This window comes from Colletes latitarsis, chromosome 2 (genome assembly GCF_051014445.1).
Source record: "Colletes latitarsis isolate SP2378_abdomen chromosome 2, iyColLati1, whole genome shotgun sequence".
Lineage (NCBI taxonomy): Eukaryota > Metazoa > Arthropoda > Insecta > Hymenoptera > Colletidae > Colletes > Colletes latitarsis.
In genome coordinates this window covers 21,383,124-21,397,109 of record NC_135135.1, presented here as the reverse complement: position 1 = coordinate 21,397,109, position 13,986 = coordinate 21,383,124, and the positions used below count along the sequence as shown (strand labels likewise).

Sequence of the window (13,986 nt, the reverse complement as noted above, 5' to 3'; positions counted from 1 at the left end):
CTTTTAAATTTGAAATATTAGTGCAACAGCGATTGTAATACTAATTCTTATCTAAAAATTATACAGAATAATTGGTTTTAGAACAAATTCGTCATCAGTTTGAACATCTAATATTAATCTGTATTGAGAAACTAAATGTTGCACTGTTTTATGAAAAATTTCTTCCGTTTACGAAAATAGTCCATACAAGAAATTCGTTATATGTTGTTGCACCGAATAAAGGAAATTGTGATTGGTCGACGTGTGCGTAGATAATTTGTACGTACTGTCAAAGAGCGGGCTTTGACGAGGTTAGTTGTAGAAAACAAAATTTTCATCACGTAAATGTCTTCCACCTAAGAAATTTGTACTTTCTTATTAATATGTCACACAATATTTTAAAATCTATGGGACATGGATTTTGTGATGCCATTTTTTCCAGTTCGCCCATTAATTTTGACAAGGAAAATACAAATTCTCTTAATAAACCGTAAGTTTACATATGCTTTCCTACGAGTAAATGTTTATTCGTGTCTTTTATTTTGTTAATTTTGTGTTCTTTGTATTTTTTAGAGAAAATACATGTTCTGGTTTATTTGAGACGCCTCAAAAAGAGACTGAAAATAAAAATGAAAACAAATGTTTAAAACGCGAGAATCGTAAAATACTGCTTAATACTGAAATAGTTGATAATTCGAAATTGACAAGTACACCTTTTAATGCAAATCTCAATCGTTCGAAATTTATAAATGCATTTCAGAGGAAACAAATTTTATTTCCTGAAAACACAATACCTAATGAAAAACAGAAAACTTCTACAAAAGTAGTATCTACTACTTCATTGAATGATAAAACATCAACTATACATTTTTGTACTCCTAAACAATATAAATTACGCTCTGCTGTGAGCAATACAAAAATGAATGTTCTTCCTTTAAACAAAACACCCATAAAACAATATTTTAATGACAATGTTTTGTCCAATGCTACACCTGATTGCTTTAGCATTGTACAAGTAGAAACACCATGCAATAAAACAAATGAAATCTGTATTGAGGATCAAACAGTATGCGATGGTGAAAGTAGTAATTTAATTGTGGGAATACGTATTAGACCTTTAAATGCAAAGCAAGTTTTTATATTACTAAATTTTTGAAATGTTTATATGTTCTAATATTTTTTTGTTTTCTATTATTTTAGAGAATTAAGTGACTCGAAAATTACATCAGTTGTGCAAATAAATGGTCAGAATATTATTGTCAACTGTGACTCTATGCAACATACTTTTATGTATGATCATTGTTTTATATCACATGCAGATGTAACTAAATCTGATCATGCTAATCAAGAAACTGTATTTAAGACCATGGTTTTACCATTAGTACAAAATGCTTTTGAGGGCTATAATGTTTGTTTGTTTGCTTATGGACAAACAGGTTCTGGTAAAAGTTACAGTATGATGGGTCAAGAATCATTACAGATGAATTCAATACAGATTGATGAAGCAGCTGGTATTATTCCAAGATTTTGTCAAGAATTGTTCACAAGAACATGCACAAATACGAATACTAAAACTACAGTAGAAATTAGTTACTTTGAAATCTATAATGAAAAAATACATGATCTCTTAACAACTGTTAATAATGGAATAAAGAGAGCTCCTCTTAAAGTGAGGGAACATCCTACTTATGGTCCATATATTGTTGATCTAAGTCAACATTGTGTGCAGAATTACAAAGACTTACAAGTATGCCCATGGTTATATCTAATAAGAAAATCCTTTAGTTGCCGAAATAATTGTTTAATTATTAATCATATAATACATTTATTTTAGACTTGGCTCAAAGTAGGTAATTCACAACGAGCTACTGCAGCAACTGGAATGAACGAAAAAAGTTCAAGATCTCATAGTATATTTAGTATTATATTAACTCACACACAACTAAATAATCAGGTAGATGAGGAACAAATGGATGCTAGTCGTCGCAGTAAAATTAATTTAGTAGACTTAGCAGGCAGTGAGAGATTAAGTCAGACATGTGCCAGTGGTGATAGATTAAAGGTTTGTTTTAATGTGTTTAAATGACCAATTATATTCTATAATAATTTTTTCCAATATAATACATTTAATTATGTTCAACAGGAGGGTGTATCCATTAATAAATCATTGCTCACATTAGGAAAGGTAATCGCATCGCTTGCCGAAAATATGAGTAATCGTAAACGAGGCTTCGTTCCATATCGAGAATCGGTTCTTACATGGCTCTTGAAGGTAAGTAACATTAAAACAAATAAAAACTATATAGTGCAGCTATACTAATGTTAATGTAATGCAAAAATACTCTTTATTAAAATAACTCTGTGTATTGTTGTTTCATCAACAAAGTATATTTTTTTAACAATCTGCAGATATCATTACAATAATATTATGTTAGCATATATAAACACTTACATGGAAGTAATTATTGATTATTATTTGTACAAATCATATATCTTCTAATATTATACTGTGATTTACTTAAAAACTACATTAGGTACCATTTATTTTAGAAGCCATTTCTTCCAATATAGTTCTGTGTATAAATGCAGTCTTATAGATTATTCAATTCTCAATTGAATATTTACTTAATTCTAATTTTTCATTATACTTGAAGAATTTATAATATCACAATGTAAAGTCGTTTGTAGAACAAAAATCCAACATTTATATTTTATGCTTGTAATATAAATGCAGATATTAAATGTTTCAAATTTAGATTTTTTTAGACTGTTTTTAATTATTTTAACAGTGTTACTTTTTGCATTGTTTGCATGTACTTAATAATGTTTTATACACTGCACAGTGTATTGGAAGAAAGTAAGCACATAATATTAGATACATAATTTTATTCTATATATGCTGCTGAATTATTGAAAAGTACTACTTCAATTTAGCATAATAAGTTGCACATATTAGAATATGAATTATACCCTGCCATTATGGTTTACAAGAATTCATGCATTCCTTCTTACAAATTATGTTTAAATAAATATTTTAAGCTTACTCAACATGAATTATCTTCATGTTGGAAAGATTGCGAAGTACGAAAATGAATTATTTTTATATCGTTATGATTAATTTAATTTTAAATTTCCGACAATTGTAAGTTGTTCTAAATAGCATTTAGAATTCTGGCACTATGACATATTAAATATCTTACATATTTAATGTCATTTTTATATAAAGTTTTGGTGAACATTTTTCGAAGTCACGTTGATATAATTTTAATTACATCGTTTCTCCTTGATCTTTCTCGATTCATTGGAGACTTCTAAAGTTTCATTTTTGTCTTTCAATGTTCGGTCATCGATGGTCGCTTTTTCGCCCCTAGAATTTACAGAATCTTGTTGTTGTTCTTCTTCTTCTTCTTCTTCTTCTTCTTCTTCGTGAATTTCTTTACAAGAATTTCTCCGCGATTTGCCTCTTATATAAGCTGCTAGACTTCTTCTTTTGCTTTCTCGGCACAAGTGACAGTTGTCTTTTGATAGTAAGTTTTGTTCGTGATGTAATAATCGTTGACAATGATTCTGCGTTGATCTTCCTGAAAATCAATCGTATTTTTGAAACTTTTTTTTTTTGTAAAGAAAATACATCTAATTGGTTACTAGTGTTTATATTATTAAAAAAAAAAAATTATGTCGACGATACTTAGCTAGGCACATTACTCAAGCTAAATGATCGGTCACGTAATTAATACGGTTTATATATAGAATTTGATAAGAGATAAAAAATTCTACAGATAAAAGTTGAATGGTATCTATTTTTCTGCAATTTCAATTTTTGCTTGAATGCAACCATGCGCTCGAAACATGCAAATTTTATGTCACTTTATGTAAAGTCAAATGTGTTTCTTTACTCGCATCGGTTATTCAAAATATTCCGTATCAAAAAGTATTAAATTACATTGCTTAAGAAAGTCAATATTTCAAATATAGAATATTTATTTCGTGGACAATATTCTAGATATTAATTATAAACAAGTTTCTAATTACTGCACGAAATATTGCGATTTCGTAACATTGTAAAATAAATTTGCGATTTCATTACAAAAAAAAATTTGATTTGCACATTTCGGGTGTATTGTTGCGCTTACGAAAATAGATCAAATCATAAAAAAATAGACATTATGTACTATATTTATTGTTCTGTATTATTTTGACTAGTGTATTTTATAATATTGTAACAATACGGAGACATACTGTTACCGGCGTGCTAGAGTGGTCGCTATGTCTAATTTTATATGCATAGATTGCCCCCCTTGAAACAATACATCGTCGTCAAACATCAAGCAGGATTTCTTCGGAGGTAACGTGTTTAGCTGCACGTAGACTATCTGGCAATCCCCCCACTCATGCTCTCAATTCGTCGCTCCCTAAATTACAGTTGCTTCTTACTGAATGGGGCAACGTGATACGTTGCACGTACATACTCTTCTGCCCATTTTAACCCATGGAATCGTGTTCCGTATATAGTCATACAAAGTGTGAAACATATTTTATTATCAGATTGCGATATGTCAAAAAGAAACGATCATCGCAGAAGGTGATGAGTATTCAAAGATAAAGACCAAGGTTTCGCAGATCAAAGCCTCGATCGACAATAATAATGAAATACTTTTGCAAGATAAAAATAATTGAAAACGTCAGTATTGTATACCTTATTTCCCGTTTTTCTTTTAATCATAGCATGTACAACTTAAACAGCTTTCTAGTATCGTGTTGAATCTATGTCAATTCTATTTAACTATTTCATAGTCGCATTTGGTTCAATCGTATCGCAACAATTGCCACACATCTTTTAGAAACTGGTCAATTATAATAGAATAAATACGCGCGCTTGTATAAGGAATACGTGAATCATCCAGTTGTAATTCAGGTTTTAAAACAAGAATTATGCAAATCAAGAAATACTGCATTTCATTAAATATTAACCATTCTTTTTACGAACGGTTTCCAATTTTTATCTTCGCGAAAAGGTGATATTTTTAATCTTGTTCGTACCTGTCGATATTATACGAGTTGCGAAAAGTATTTTTAGATTCGTGTATTCTTTTAGCTACTCGTATGTAAATATAATGCAAATAACGATATAACATATCTATAATAATAGCTGTTCTACTATGAACGATACATACTATCGTTTGTATATTGTGTTACAGTCTTGGCGGCCACAATTACGATCGTAAACATGTTTTTAACGTCTAGAATCAAACGTGTTTTTAGGATGTATTTATATATTTATGTAATCCGTAATATTCTTCGAAATGTATTTTTTACAATATTATTTTCTAATGCGTAATTTTACCAGAACAATCGATGCGTTAGTAGGGAAATATTAACCCCTTGATAAAAGTTCATGGCTTTCGGATGCCGCATCTATGTTCAGCGATTTGCCAACGTTTAACCAGAGCCTTCAGCCCTGAGAATAGAAACTGCAACATTCGTGAAACGTCAACAAATTGCTGAACATGGACGCGACATCCGGAAGCCATAAACTCAAGTAGAAACTCAGACCGCGAAAGCCAATCACGTGTCACTTTTATGTCTATATTTTTTATAAGCGTAGTTGTAATTTTTTCGTTAGCTTTAATCGTGACATTAAACAGTGAATATTTGAAACTAGTTTCGTAGAGGTATTATTTTTACAATGTTATAATTGTAATAACAATAATGACGTTGAATGTCTAGCCAGTATTTCTCATTTGCACGTTTTGTTTGTCTTTATAAATACGTTGGTATTTTTGAACCGTGATAATGACAATTTCAAAACGTAATATATGATAAATAATGGAACGAACTGCCTTCGTGCAACCAGTTCCCCACCGATAACGCAAAGGGAGGGGTCAACTACGTAGCGTGGAAATGCCAGAGAGTTGTTTGTCGTATACGATTCACGAATGCATCAATGGGAAATGTGGATATTAGTCTTTTATCGATCGATTCCCAAGATCGATGCATTCTTTTCCTCTCGACGAATATTGTATATAATGCACATTCGGAAGATTTCTATTTATATGTATCACCAATCAGGAAAAACAAGTTCACCTTATAGGTAAACGTGTTTTATTCGACCTTTCACGACAGTATTCTCGTCTTAGCGTAAACCGTAATATTCGTTCAGATGTGTTTTCAGTAATAAAGGAAAGCAAACAACAAAAGTGACCGTATGGATCGGTAAAGTTGAACGCGTTTACGAGACGAGGAATGATGTTAATTTTCCGGAGTTGTTCAAACATTGTGACGAACGAAGACTGACACGTGCTTTTACACCAAGTTTAGCGTTATTAAGTATATTTACAAGGAAAAATAACACGATCGGTTGTTAAATTATGATGATTATTTATCGTAAAAACAGAAAATCAACCGTTCAACCGAATTTATCTTTCATGAATGGCACAAATCGAAAATATCTTCGATGCTTCCTTTATGGTGCTCAAATAAGTAATAGTTATTTGTTTACTATCGACTCGAACATACCGTCATGGAAGTAGTCTTTGTTCCAGGGCTGCTCATAGTCTCGGTACTGTTGACTTCTGAATAAACCGTATGTCAGAACTTCTGGGACATAAACTAGATCCATCTTCGGTCGATGTTTGTGTCTATTTACAGTCGTCTCTTATCGTGAAAATCTATTCACATCTTCGCACGTGGTTGTGATTCTAATTGTATTCTTCGTCGGTCGGCCAGTGTTTCTCTTAAAGTACTCTTTAATCTGTCCTCGATGGTATCGATATCTTTTCGTACTACCTTTATGTTTTTTCGTAAACAAGTGTACCGAACGATCGCGCAGTTATTTCGCCATTCTAAAGCCGAAGCGAAAATATTTTCAGTCTGCAACGTAGAAGATCGTTCGTTACCGTTTTAAGTTTTTCTTCTTTCCACGGTCGCGGATAACTTGCTGGTGAACGGTCGAGTGGTATCCACGTTTGTATTATGCAACGTCGGAGAAAAAGCGATTGCCAAAAGTCAAGATCGCGTTATGCTCGAATTGCTGCGATGTTTTGCTTTAAACTAAAGGAGTATGGACGCTGAGCGCGTAATGTTTATCCGCCGGTGTTTCCCTCTCCATCGGTCCTCGACTCTCCGCTCCTCTCGGTCGCAACCGCACGCCCTTCGGCACCGCTTCGCCCCCTCCATTTTCTCCAATCACCTTCGCGAATTATTCGCAGGTTTCACATGTACACATGTCCGTTTTCTTCATTTTACAGAAAAGACTAAGATTTACATTTGTACGCATAAAATTAAACTAAATTGCAAATAAATAATACCATCCACAAGAAATTATTATATCGTCGATGGAACGTACGCAAAAACGAACGTGTCTAGGACCCTCGAGAGTCTTAACATTGGTCGTGTCCTTTCGAAAGCGTCGAAACGGTGGAAAAAGGAAGTGGAACTAAAATATAAAATTTTAGCTTCAGGGATTTATTAGTTTCTGAGATATTAACAAAGAACTTTCGGTGGTATAGGTACATTGAATTCTCCCTACACGTATGCGTGGGAATGAAAAGAAGAAAGAAACGAGCTTCGTAGCGGCTGCTACGCAAACTGAACAGCTTTCTTTTGTTTAATAAACGATTGTCGTATAACGATGCATACACGCTGCCACAAATGCATACGCATAGAGAAAATCCACTGTACCGTAACGAAAGTTTAGGGTCCACTCACTTTCACCACTTCTTCCAAATTTCGTATCGATCAGCCATCGGTATCGTTTGGAAGTACAGCCGTTAATTTGAAGTAATCTCAGTATATTAAAATTTTGATTAGTTTTTCTCATTAAAATCAAACTTATCTCTGAAATAAATGACACTTCAATCGTAGTAACGCGTAACTTTTATTTTCGATGAACTTATCATTTCGATGAATTTATCATTTTGAATATTGATTTTATGTATGTATGTGTATGTATTATTGTTGTAACTATTGTTAGCAGCTATTATCAGCGTGACATAAAATCTTTGAAAAATGCACCGATAGAAATTATTTGTTTACTTGCTAGTGATTCATCGTACGTTGTAAATGTCTATCTTGGAGATCTCGTTAGTAACGCAAAAATGTTCTGTTCCGATAATTATTATCTTACGGTGCGAGTACTTTTATAGTAAGAGAAAATTCAGTGATAATTGTTCAGCATTGACTTACGTATGCGTCATCAAATCGAACAAGGCTATATTTTACGCACAATTTTTTTTATGCACTATCGATGCAAAATGAAATACTAAAATTTTACGTATTACTGGCGATGTGCATTAGAAATTGAAATATTCGTGAAAAAATAAATGTAGTTTAATGGGCGCGAACAGTATATGTATACATCATTAAAATTCTATCTTCGAATAACTGGCATTCCTACAAAAAGCAAATACGAATAAATACAGTTTTATTACTGATAACATCGCAAGCTGTAATGTAAGATAAGCGTAAATGGAATCATTCGAAGAATTTTTTTCCTACATTTGAACATTACAAGTACGTGTCCTATGTATAAAATAAAGAATCATTTATATCTTGATTCAGATGTATTATCCGTACGTTTTCTCTCGGATTTAACAAGCGCATAATACTTTGTACTTGAAAACTACCACCAATTGCAATTTGTACGTACGAATTGTTATCGTATCTGATGCAAAGAGTAATTTTCAAAGGAATTTCCAAAAATGCTAAATAAGTACTTACGCACTCGAAATGTTTGATTGATATCCTCAAATTTCCGTTAGGCGTTAATTGATAGAATCGCATTCGTATTCAATATATGAGGTCTGATTTCTTTAGATGATTGTCCGTGATTTAACTTTTGATATGATAAGTGAAAATTTACATTACGATATAATAATTTAATGATTCTGCTCGATCGACGGAATAATTCAGCTATGTACTGTCTACAAAACGTGCATTTGAAGAAACATCGGAATGATAACGTACAAACACGATCGTAAAAATGGAAAATAATTTTTTCCCAGTATTGAATATAGACTTAACAACGCTGTTAACACACCTTTGTGTACATATACCAACGATGAATTTCGCATTCTCTTTTACAGTCTTATCATTTTATTAGTTATATCAGGATAATGTTAAGAAAGAAACGTCAACGTGTAATCGGTAAATGCTACTTAAAACAGATTACAGAACAATCATTTTTTTTTCAAAGCTTGTTCATTTGTTGTACAATGTCCACGATAATAATTATTTATGCCTAAGAGAATCAAGATTAAATTAGATAAAATATCTTGAGCCATAATGCTCGCAATATGAGACTCGAGGCAGAGTTGGACAATAATCATTTTATTAAATTATTTTTACGATTGATAAATGAATCAATGTCATTGTTAAATTCTGTTTAAATTTATTAGGAAAGTCTCGGTGGGAATTCCAGAACAGCGATGCTTGGGACCGTATCACCAGCTAATATACACGTGGAAGAGACACTTTCAACTCTTCGATACGCTTGTCAAGTTCGAGCTATTGTTAATCGTATTCGAATTAACGAAGACCCACACGAAAAGTTAATTCGGTATGTAAGATACACTTAATATACAGGGTTTCAGCCAACCTTGAGAAAAATTTTAATAGGGGATTCTAGAGGCTAAAATAAGACGAAAATCAAGAATACCAATTTGTTGATGAAGGCTTCGTTAAAAAGTTATTAACATTTAAAGTTCCGTCCATACTGAATTTTTTTCTCGAAAATGCGCAAGATTTCGGGGGTACGTCTATTCACCAAAAATTATTGTAATTGACCCCCGCAACCGAAAATAATTTTTCCAAAACGATTTAAAATTTTTTTTTTCCGTCGAAAAATTTTACACCTTTTCGAATTTTTTTCTAGAAAGTGGGTAGGATTTCGGGGGTATGTCTATTCACCAAAAATGTTTGAATTTAATTGTTAACAACTTTTTAACGAAGCCTCCATCAACAAATTGGTATTCTTCATTTTCGTCTTATTTTGGCCTCTAGAATCCTCTATTAAAACTTTTCCCAGGGGTGGCCGAACACCCTGTATACTGTATAAACATTTTATTTCTAAAATAATCCTGAAACCTCCAACTCATTTAAATTTGTAACAATAGCCTTCTTTATTAATTCCAATATGTATAAACAATTTTCGAGAATTTTCAATTACACGGACCTTGAAGATCGAAACAGTAAAACAAAGGAGTATCTCTGCTGGAGATGTATATATTTAATTATACTGACAAGTCTAACCTAAGGATTTTTAACAAATGTAATTATGGTTTCTCTAACAGCGAGTTGAAAACAGAAGTTTTACGATTACGTGGTGTCCGTGAGGGATATGAAAGACAACTTGGCGCCTTTCCACGACGTCTTCTCGATTCTATCGCGCCGATTACCGAAAATAACGATGAAATCAAACAAAAACAACAAGAAATCGATAAACTGAAAAATCAACTGAAGAAAACCGAGGAACAACTTACAGTTACCCAGAAGTAAGAAAATTTCGATAGGATATTCTTAATTCGTCGTAATAATATTTACACTATAAGTTAACGTATCTTTCGTATTTTTAATATATTTTTTCTAACAAAGCACAAGTACGCGCATTTCATATTTTTTTACCGATAGTAAACTTTTAATCTCTTAGAGATACTTATATCATCTAATAAATCGTTACGTTTTACAGTTCGTAATTGAAGTTGCATTAGCATCAATAACAAATGCGTTGTTAAAAATAATTAGGCCGTTATATTTTTAGACTATTTCTCGAATTCGACTATCGAGGATAACAAAGTATTGAATTATTTAATACATAATCTTCTAATTATTTCGAACGCCGTAGCCTTCCACTGTAGAAATAGTTGTTTTGGAAGGAAATCATGGTTGAACCAGCGCTACTCTAAAGTCGGATTGAAGGAATCGGCATGTAAACTTGTCGATTAATCGTCGGTAAAAGTTCGAGTTTTAGTTCCATGTAATTGCAGGACTTGGCAAAATAAATTATGGGAAACCGAGAAGAGGAAAAATTCCGAATTAAAATACTTACGTCGCTGTGGAATCGCTATTGAGATTGATATTCACGGGAACGACAAACAACCTTGTCTTATAAATCTCGCGGCCGATCCTATATTGTCTGGTACACTTTTGTATCTCATCCCTCCGGGATTGGTTCGTATCGGCAAACATTCTGGGCAGGAAAGTTCTTCCAAAAGTTTGGATATCATGTTGGATGGACCGCTGGTTAGACCTTTACACTGGTTAGTTATGGGTCGTTTGCAGTCTGGTGGTATAGAACAAATGAATTGATTGAATTTGGTTACTTCATTCACTCGTGCTCGTTTTCGCCATCTTCTTGTGCATTTTGCACATTTTTCTCGCTCGCTACTTCATGATTTCTGGTACAGGAGCATATGTTATTTTATCCATTATTTCCTTTCCCCCGTTGTGTGTTTGCCGGCAATGCATGTTATTTGTCACTGTTCACGATATAATTAACTGTTACCATCTACGCAGGCATTGCATTTAATATACTATGGGTTTGAAAAGGTTGCATGATGATTTTCAGTGTAGTATAACTCTTTACTTGCTTCCCAACGAGTTCTGGTATGGTGGAATATTTTCAAACTTGATCATTACATTTCGACATTTTCAGGATAACACGCACGTGGTTGATATTATGTTCTATTATATATATTTTGTTCTAATATATTATTCTATTATTATATAAGTAACACTATGTTACTTTAACAGTTTTTCCTGGTTATATTTACTTTAATTATGTTTTATGTATTTGACAGTACCATTGAAAATAATAATGGAAAACTTGTACTGTCGTCGGAGGTGGATGGGGACACGTATGTCAATGGACAGGTATAATATGCTTTATATACGTTATTATATATCAATTACTTTATGCAAAATATTTATTTTGTTACAGATTATAACTGGTAAAGTTATTCTCAAGCATGGCGATCGTCTCGTGATCGGTGGAAATCATTACTTTAAAGTCTTGAATCCGCACAATGAACGCAACAATGTACAAATTTCTGCGCAAGCTGTGGATTACGAATTTGCGCACCAAGAAATTCTTAAAGTACAAGAGGAAAAGTAGGAGAAATTTAAACATGTTTTTTAAACTAAGTATGCACGATAAAAAAATTTTCAACATTTTTTTATGTTTTATTTATTACAGGTTGAGAACTGAGTTGGAGGAAAGTAAGCAGAAAGCAATAAGAGAATTGGAAAACGCAAAACAAGAAGTTGAAATGCAATTAGGATCTCAAAAGTTATCGTATGAACGTAAAATTGAAATTCTTGGCTCTACGGTTGAAGAGCAAAAATTTGCATTAGAAAAGATTCATCGGAAAAAGAAAGAATTGGAATTGGAAAAAGAATTGCTTGTAAACGAAGTTGAAGTAAATAATAGATTAAAACGGATACAATTAGAGCAAAAAAAAGTTACCGTTGCGCCGTATAAATCAAATTTTTTACAAGAATTGGAAAATATTTTAACTGAAAAAACAGCCGATGCTGAATTCGCGCTTAAAATGAAAGCCAGCACAGAAGCAATAAGTGAAGGAGGTATCAGTCTGCATGAAATGCAATTATTGGTGAGAGAAGCTACTGAACGGTGCAGAGAAGTTGGTATTAATTATGTATGTATATACTAAATAGATAACATTTTAAGATCATAACATGCCAAATCACAACATGCATTTCTGCAAAATCTGAAATGTTATTCCAAAAAGTGGTTGATCTGGCATGCAATGATTCTTTAGAATATATATATATATATTTTATGTGATCGTATAATTAAATGTTGTACCATAGGAATTTGATCAGCAGCAAATAATTGTAAATAAAAGTTTGAAACCAGTGATTCGTATACGTAATAAAGATTGTATGAAAGAAACACTTTGGCAACCAATGCGATTTTTAGATTGGGTTCATCACTTGCGAGATTATGATATCGAAGATTCGATAAAAGAACTGTGTACAACGTCAGATGAAACTTGGGAAGCCTATGAAAATACGGAAACATTTGAAGATTCCTTAAACAGCAGTCGAATTTCGATAAATATAACTCCAGTGAAGAAACATTTAAACGAGAGTTTACAACAGCTTACTTTCGACACATCTGTTCTAGGAAACACATTTGTTAATCAAACATTTGACAATTCCAAAGAACAAGAAACTATAAACACTTGTCTTACACAAATGGAGCTTATTGCGAAAACTTTGCGCAGATTGTGTGAAAGAAATGACAGAATTCAAACAGTTACAGAATCTCTTAATGAAATGCAAAATATCATTGATAGATTGCGCGGAACTTTAGAAGTAAGAAACTTAGACGAGTACGCAAACGAAAGTGCAAATTATGTACAAAATTGTGATGATAGTACTGTGATCGAAAAGTCTGATAACAAAAATTTAACTGTCATAGAAGATTGTAATAAAAAATCTGTTGCCTCGCCGATAAAGTCTACTTTACGTAATAATACTAGAGATTTTGACAAAATCAGCCAAAAGAGTGTGAGATTTACCGATAAATTGAAGAAAGAAGTGACTTAATAATGGTAAGAACATTTAAATCAATCAGAATATTACAAGGAAATTCGTTTAACAAGTATAATTTCAGAAAAAATTATATTATACAAATTAAGAATGTACATTTTTTTTGTAGTAATTTGAAAATCATATAATTTAGTCGTTAAATGATAATAAGGGGATACATTTAGTTCCTCTACTTTATTTCTTGTCACATATATATTTATATAATATTTGTTTATGTACATTTACCTGTAGAGTTTATTTCTATCTACTTATATAAAATTCGATTAAGTCCTTTAAAATTTCAAATTTTGACTTAACATTTCTAATATTACAAACTACAGAAACTAGTTAACGTGATTAACTACTTTATTTTATTTTAATACAGTTATTTCAAATACACGTTGTATATTTAATGACGAATAATAATACATGAAAGTTACAATTAAAAGTTTGTGT

The 13,986-nt window shown here is 32.1% G+C and overlaps 2 protein-coding genes across 3 annotated transcripts; one reads left to right on the top strand and one right to left on the bottom strand.

Annotated features, from left to right (window-relative positions):
• Nucleotides 1–92: 92 nt before the first annotated feature.
• Nucleotides 93–13,741, top strand: Neb (kinesin family member nebbish). 2 transcript variants are annotated; one of them, XM_076776378.1, is made up of 12 exons: nt 94–469; nt 553–1,107; nt 1,180–1,726; nt 1,814–2,041; nt 2,123–2,251; nt 9,375–9,535; nt 10,269–10,469; nt 10,962–11,234; nt 11,775–11,847; nt 11,915–12,084; nt 12,170–12,632; nt 12,808–13,741. In XM_076776378.1, exons 1-12 carry the CDS (start codon nt 363–365, stop codon nt 13,546–13,548), a joined length of 3,648 nt encoding a protein of 1,215 aa, XP_076632493.1. In that variant the 5' UTR covers nt 94–362; the 3' UTR covers nt 13,549–13,741. The 2 variants fall into 2 exon arrangements, with proteins under 2 accessions (XP_076632503.1, XP_076632493.1); XM_076776388.1 differs by lacking the exon at nt 10,962–11,234 and having other exon boundaries at nt 93–469.
• Nucleotides 2,058–7,041, bottom strand: LOC143347357 (uncharacterized). The gene is made up of 2 exons (XM_076776426.1): nt 6,496–7,041; nt 2,058–3,560 (listed from the first exon to the last, which is right to left on the bottom strand). Exons 1-2 carry the CDS (start codon nt 6,596–6,598, stop codon nt 3,244–3,246), a joined length of 420 nt encoding a protein of 139 aa, XP_076632541.1. The 5' UTR covers nt 6,599–7,041; the 3' UTR covers nt 2,058–3,243.
• Nucleotides 13,742–13,986: the final 245 nt, after the last annotated feature.

Excerpts from the sequence above, each read along its gene's own strand:
- Neb (XM_076776378.1), top strand. The coding sequence starts at position 363 with ATGTCACACAATATTTTAAAATCTATGGGACATGGATTTTGTGATGCC. Across the intron at positions 2,252-9,374 it reads TTCTTACATGGCTCTTGAAG|GAAAGTCTCGGTGGGAATTC; the intron begins GTAAGTAACATT and ends TAAATTTATTAG. Across the intron at positions 11,235-11,774 it reads CTGGTTAGACCTTTACACTG|TACCATTGAAAATAATAATG; the intron begins GTTAGTTATGGG and ends TGTATTTGACAG.
- LOC143347357 (XM_076776426.1), bottom strand. The coding sequence starts at position 6,598 with ATGGATCTAGTTTATGTCCCAGAAGTTCTGACATACGGTTTATTCAGA. Across the intron at positions 3,561-6,495 it reads CAAAGACTACTTCCATGACG|GAAGATCAACGCAGAATCAT; the intron begins GTATGTTCGAGT and ends ATTGATTTTCAG.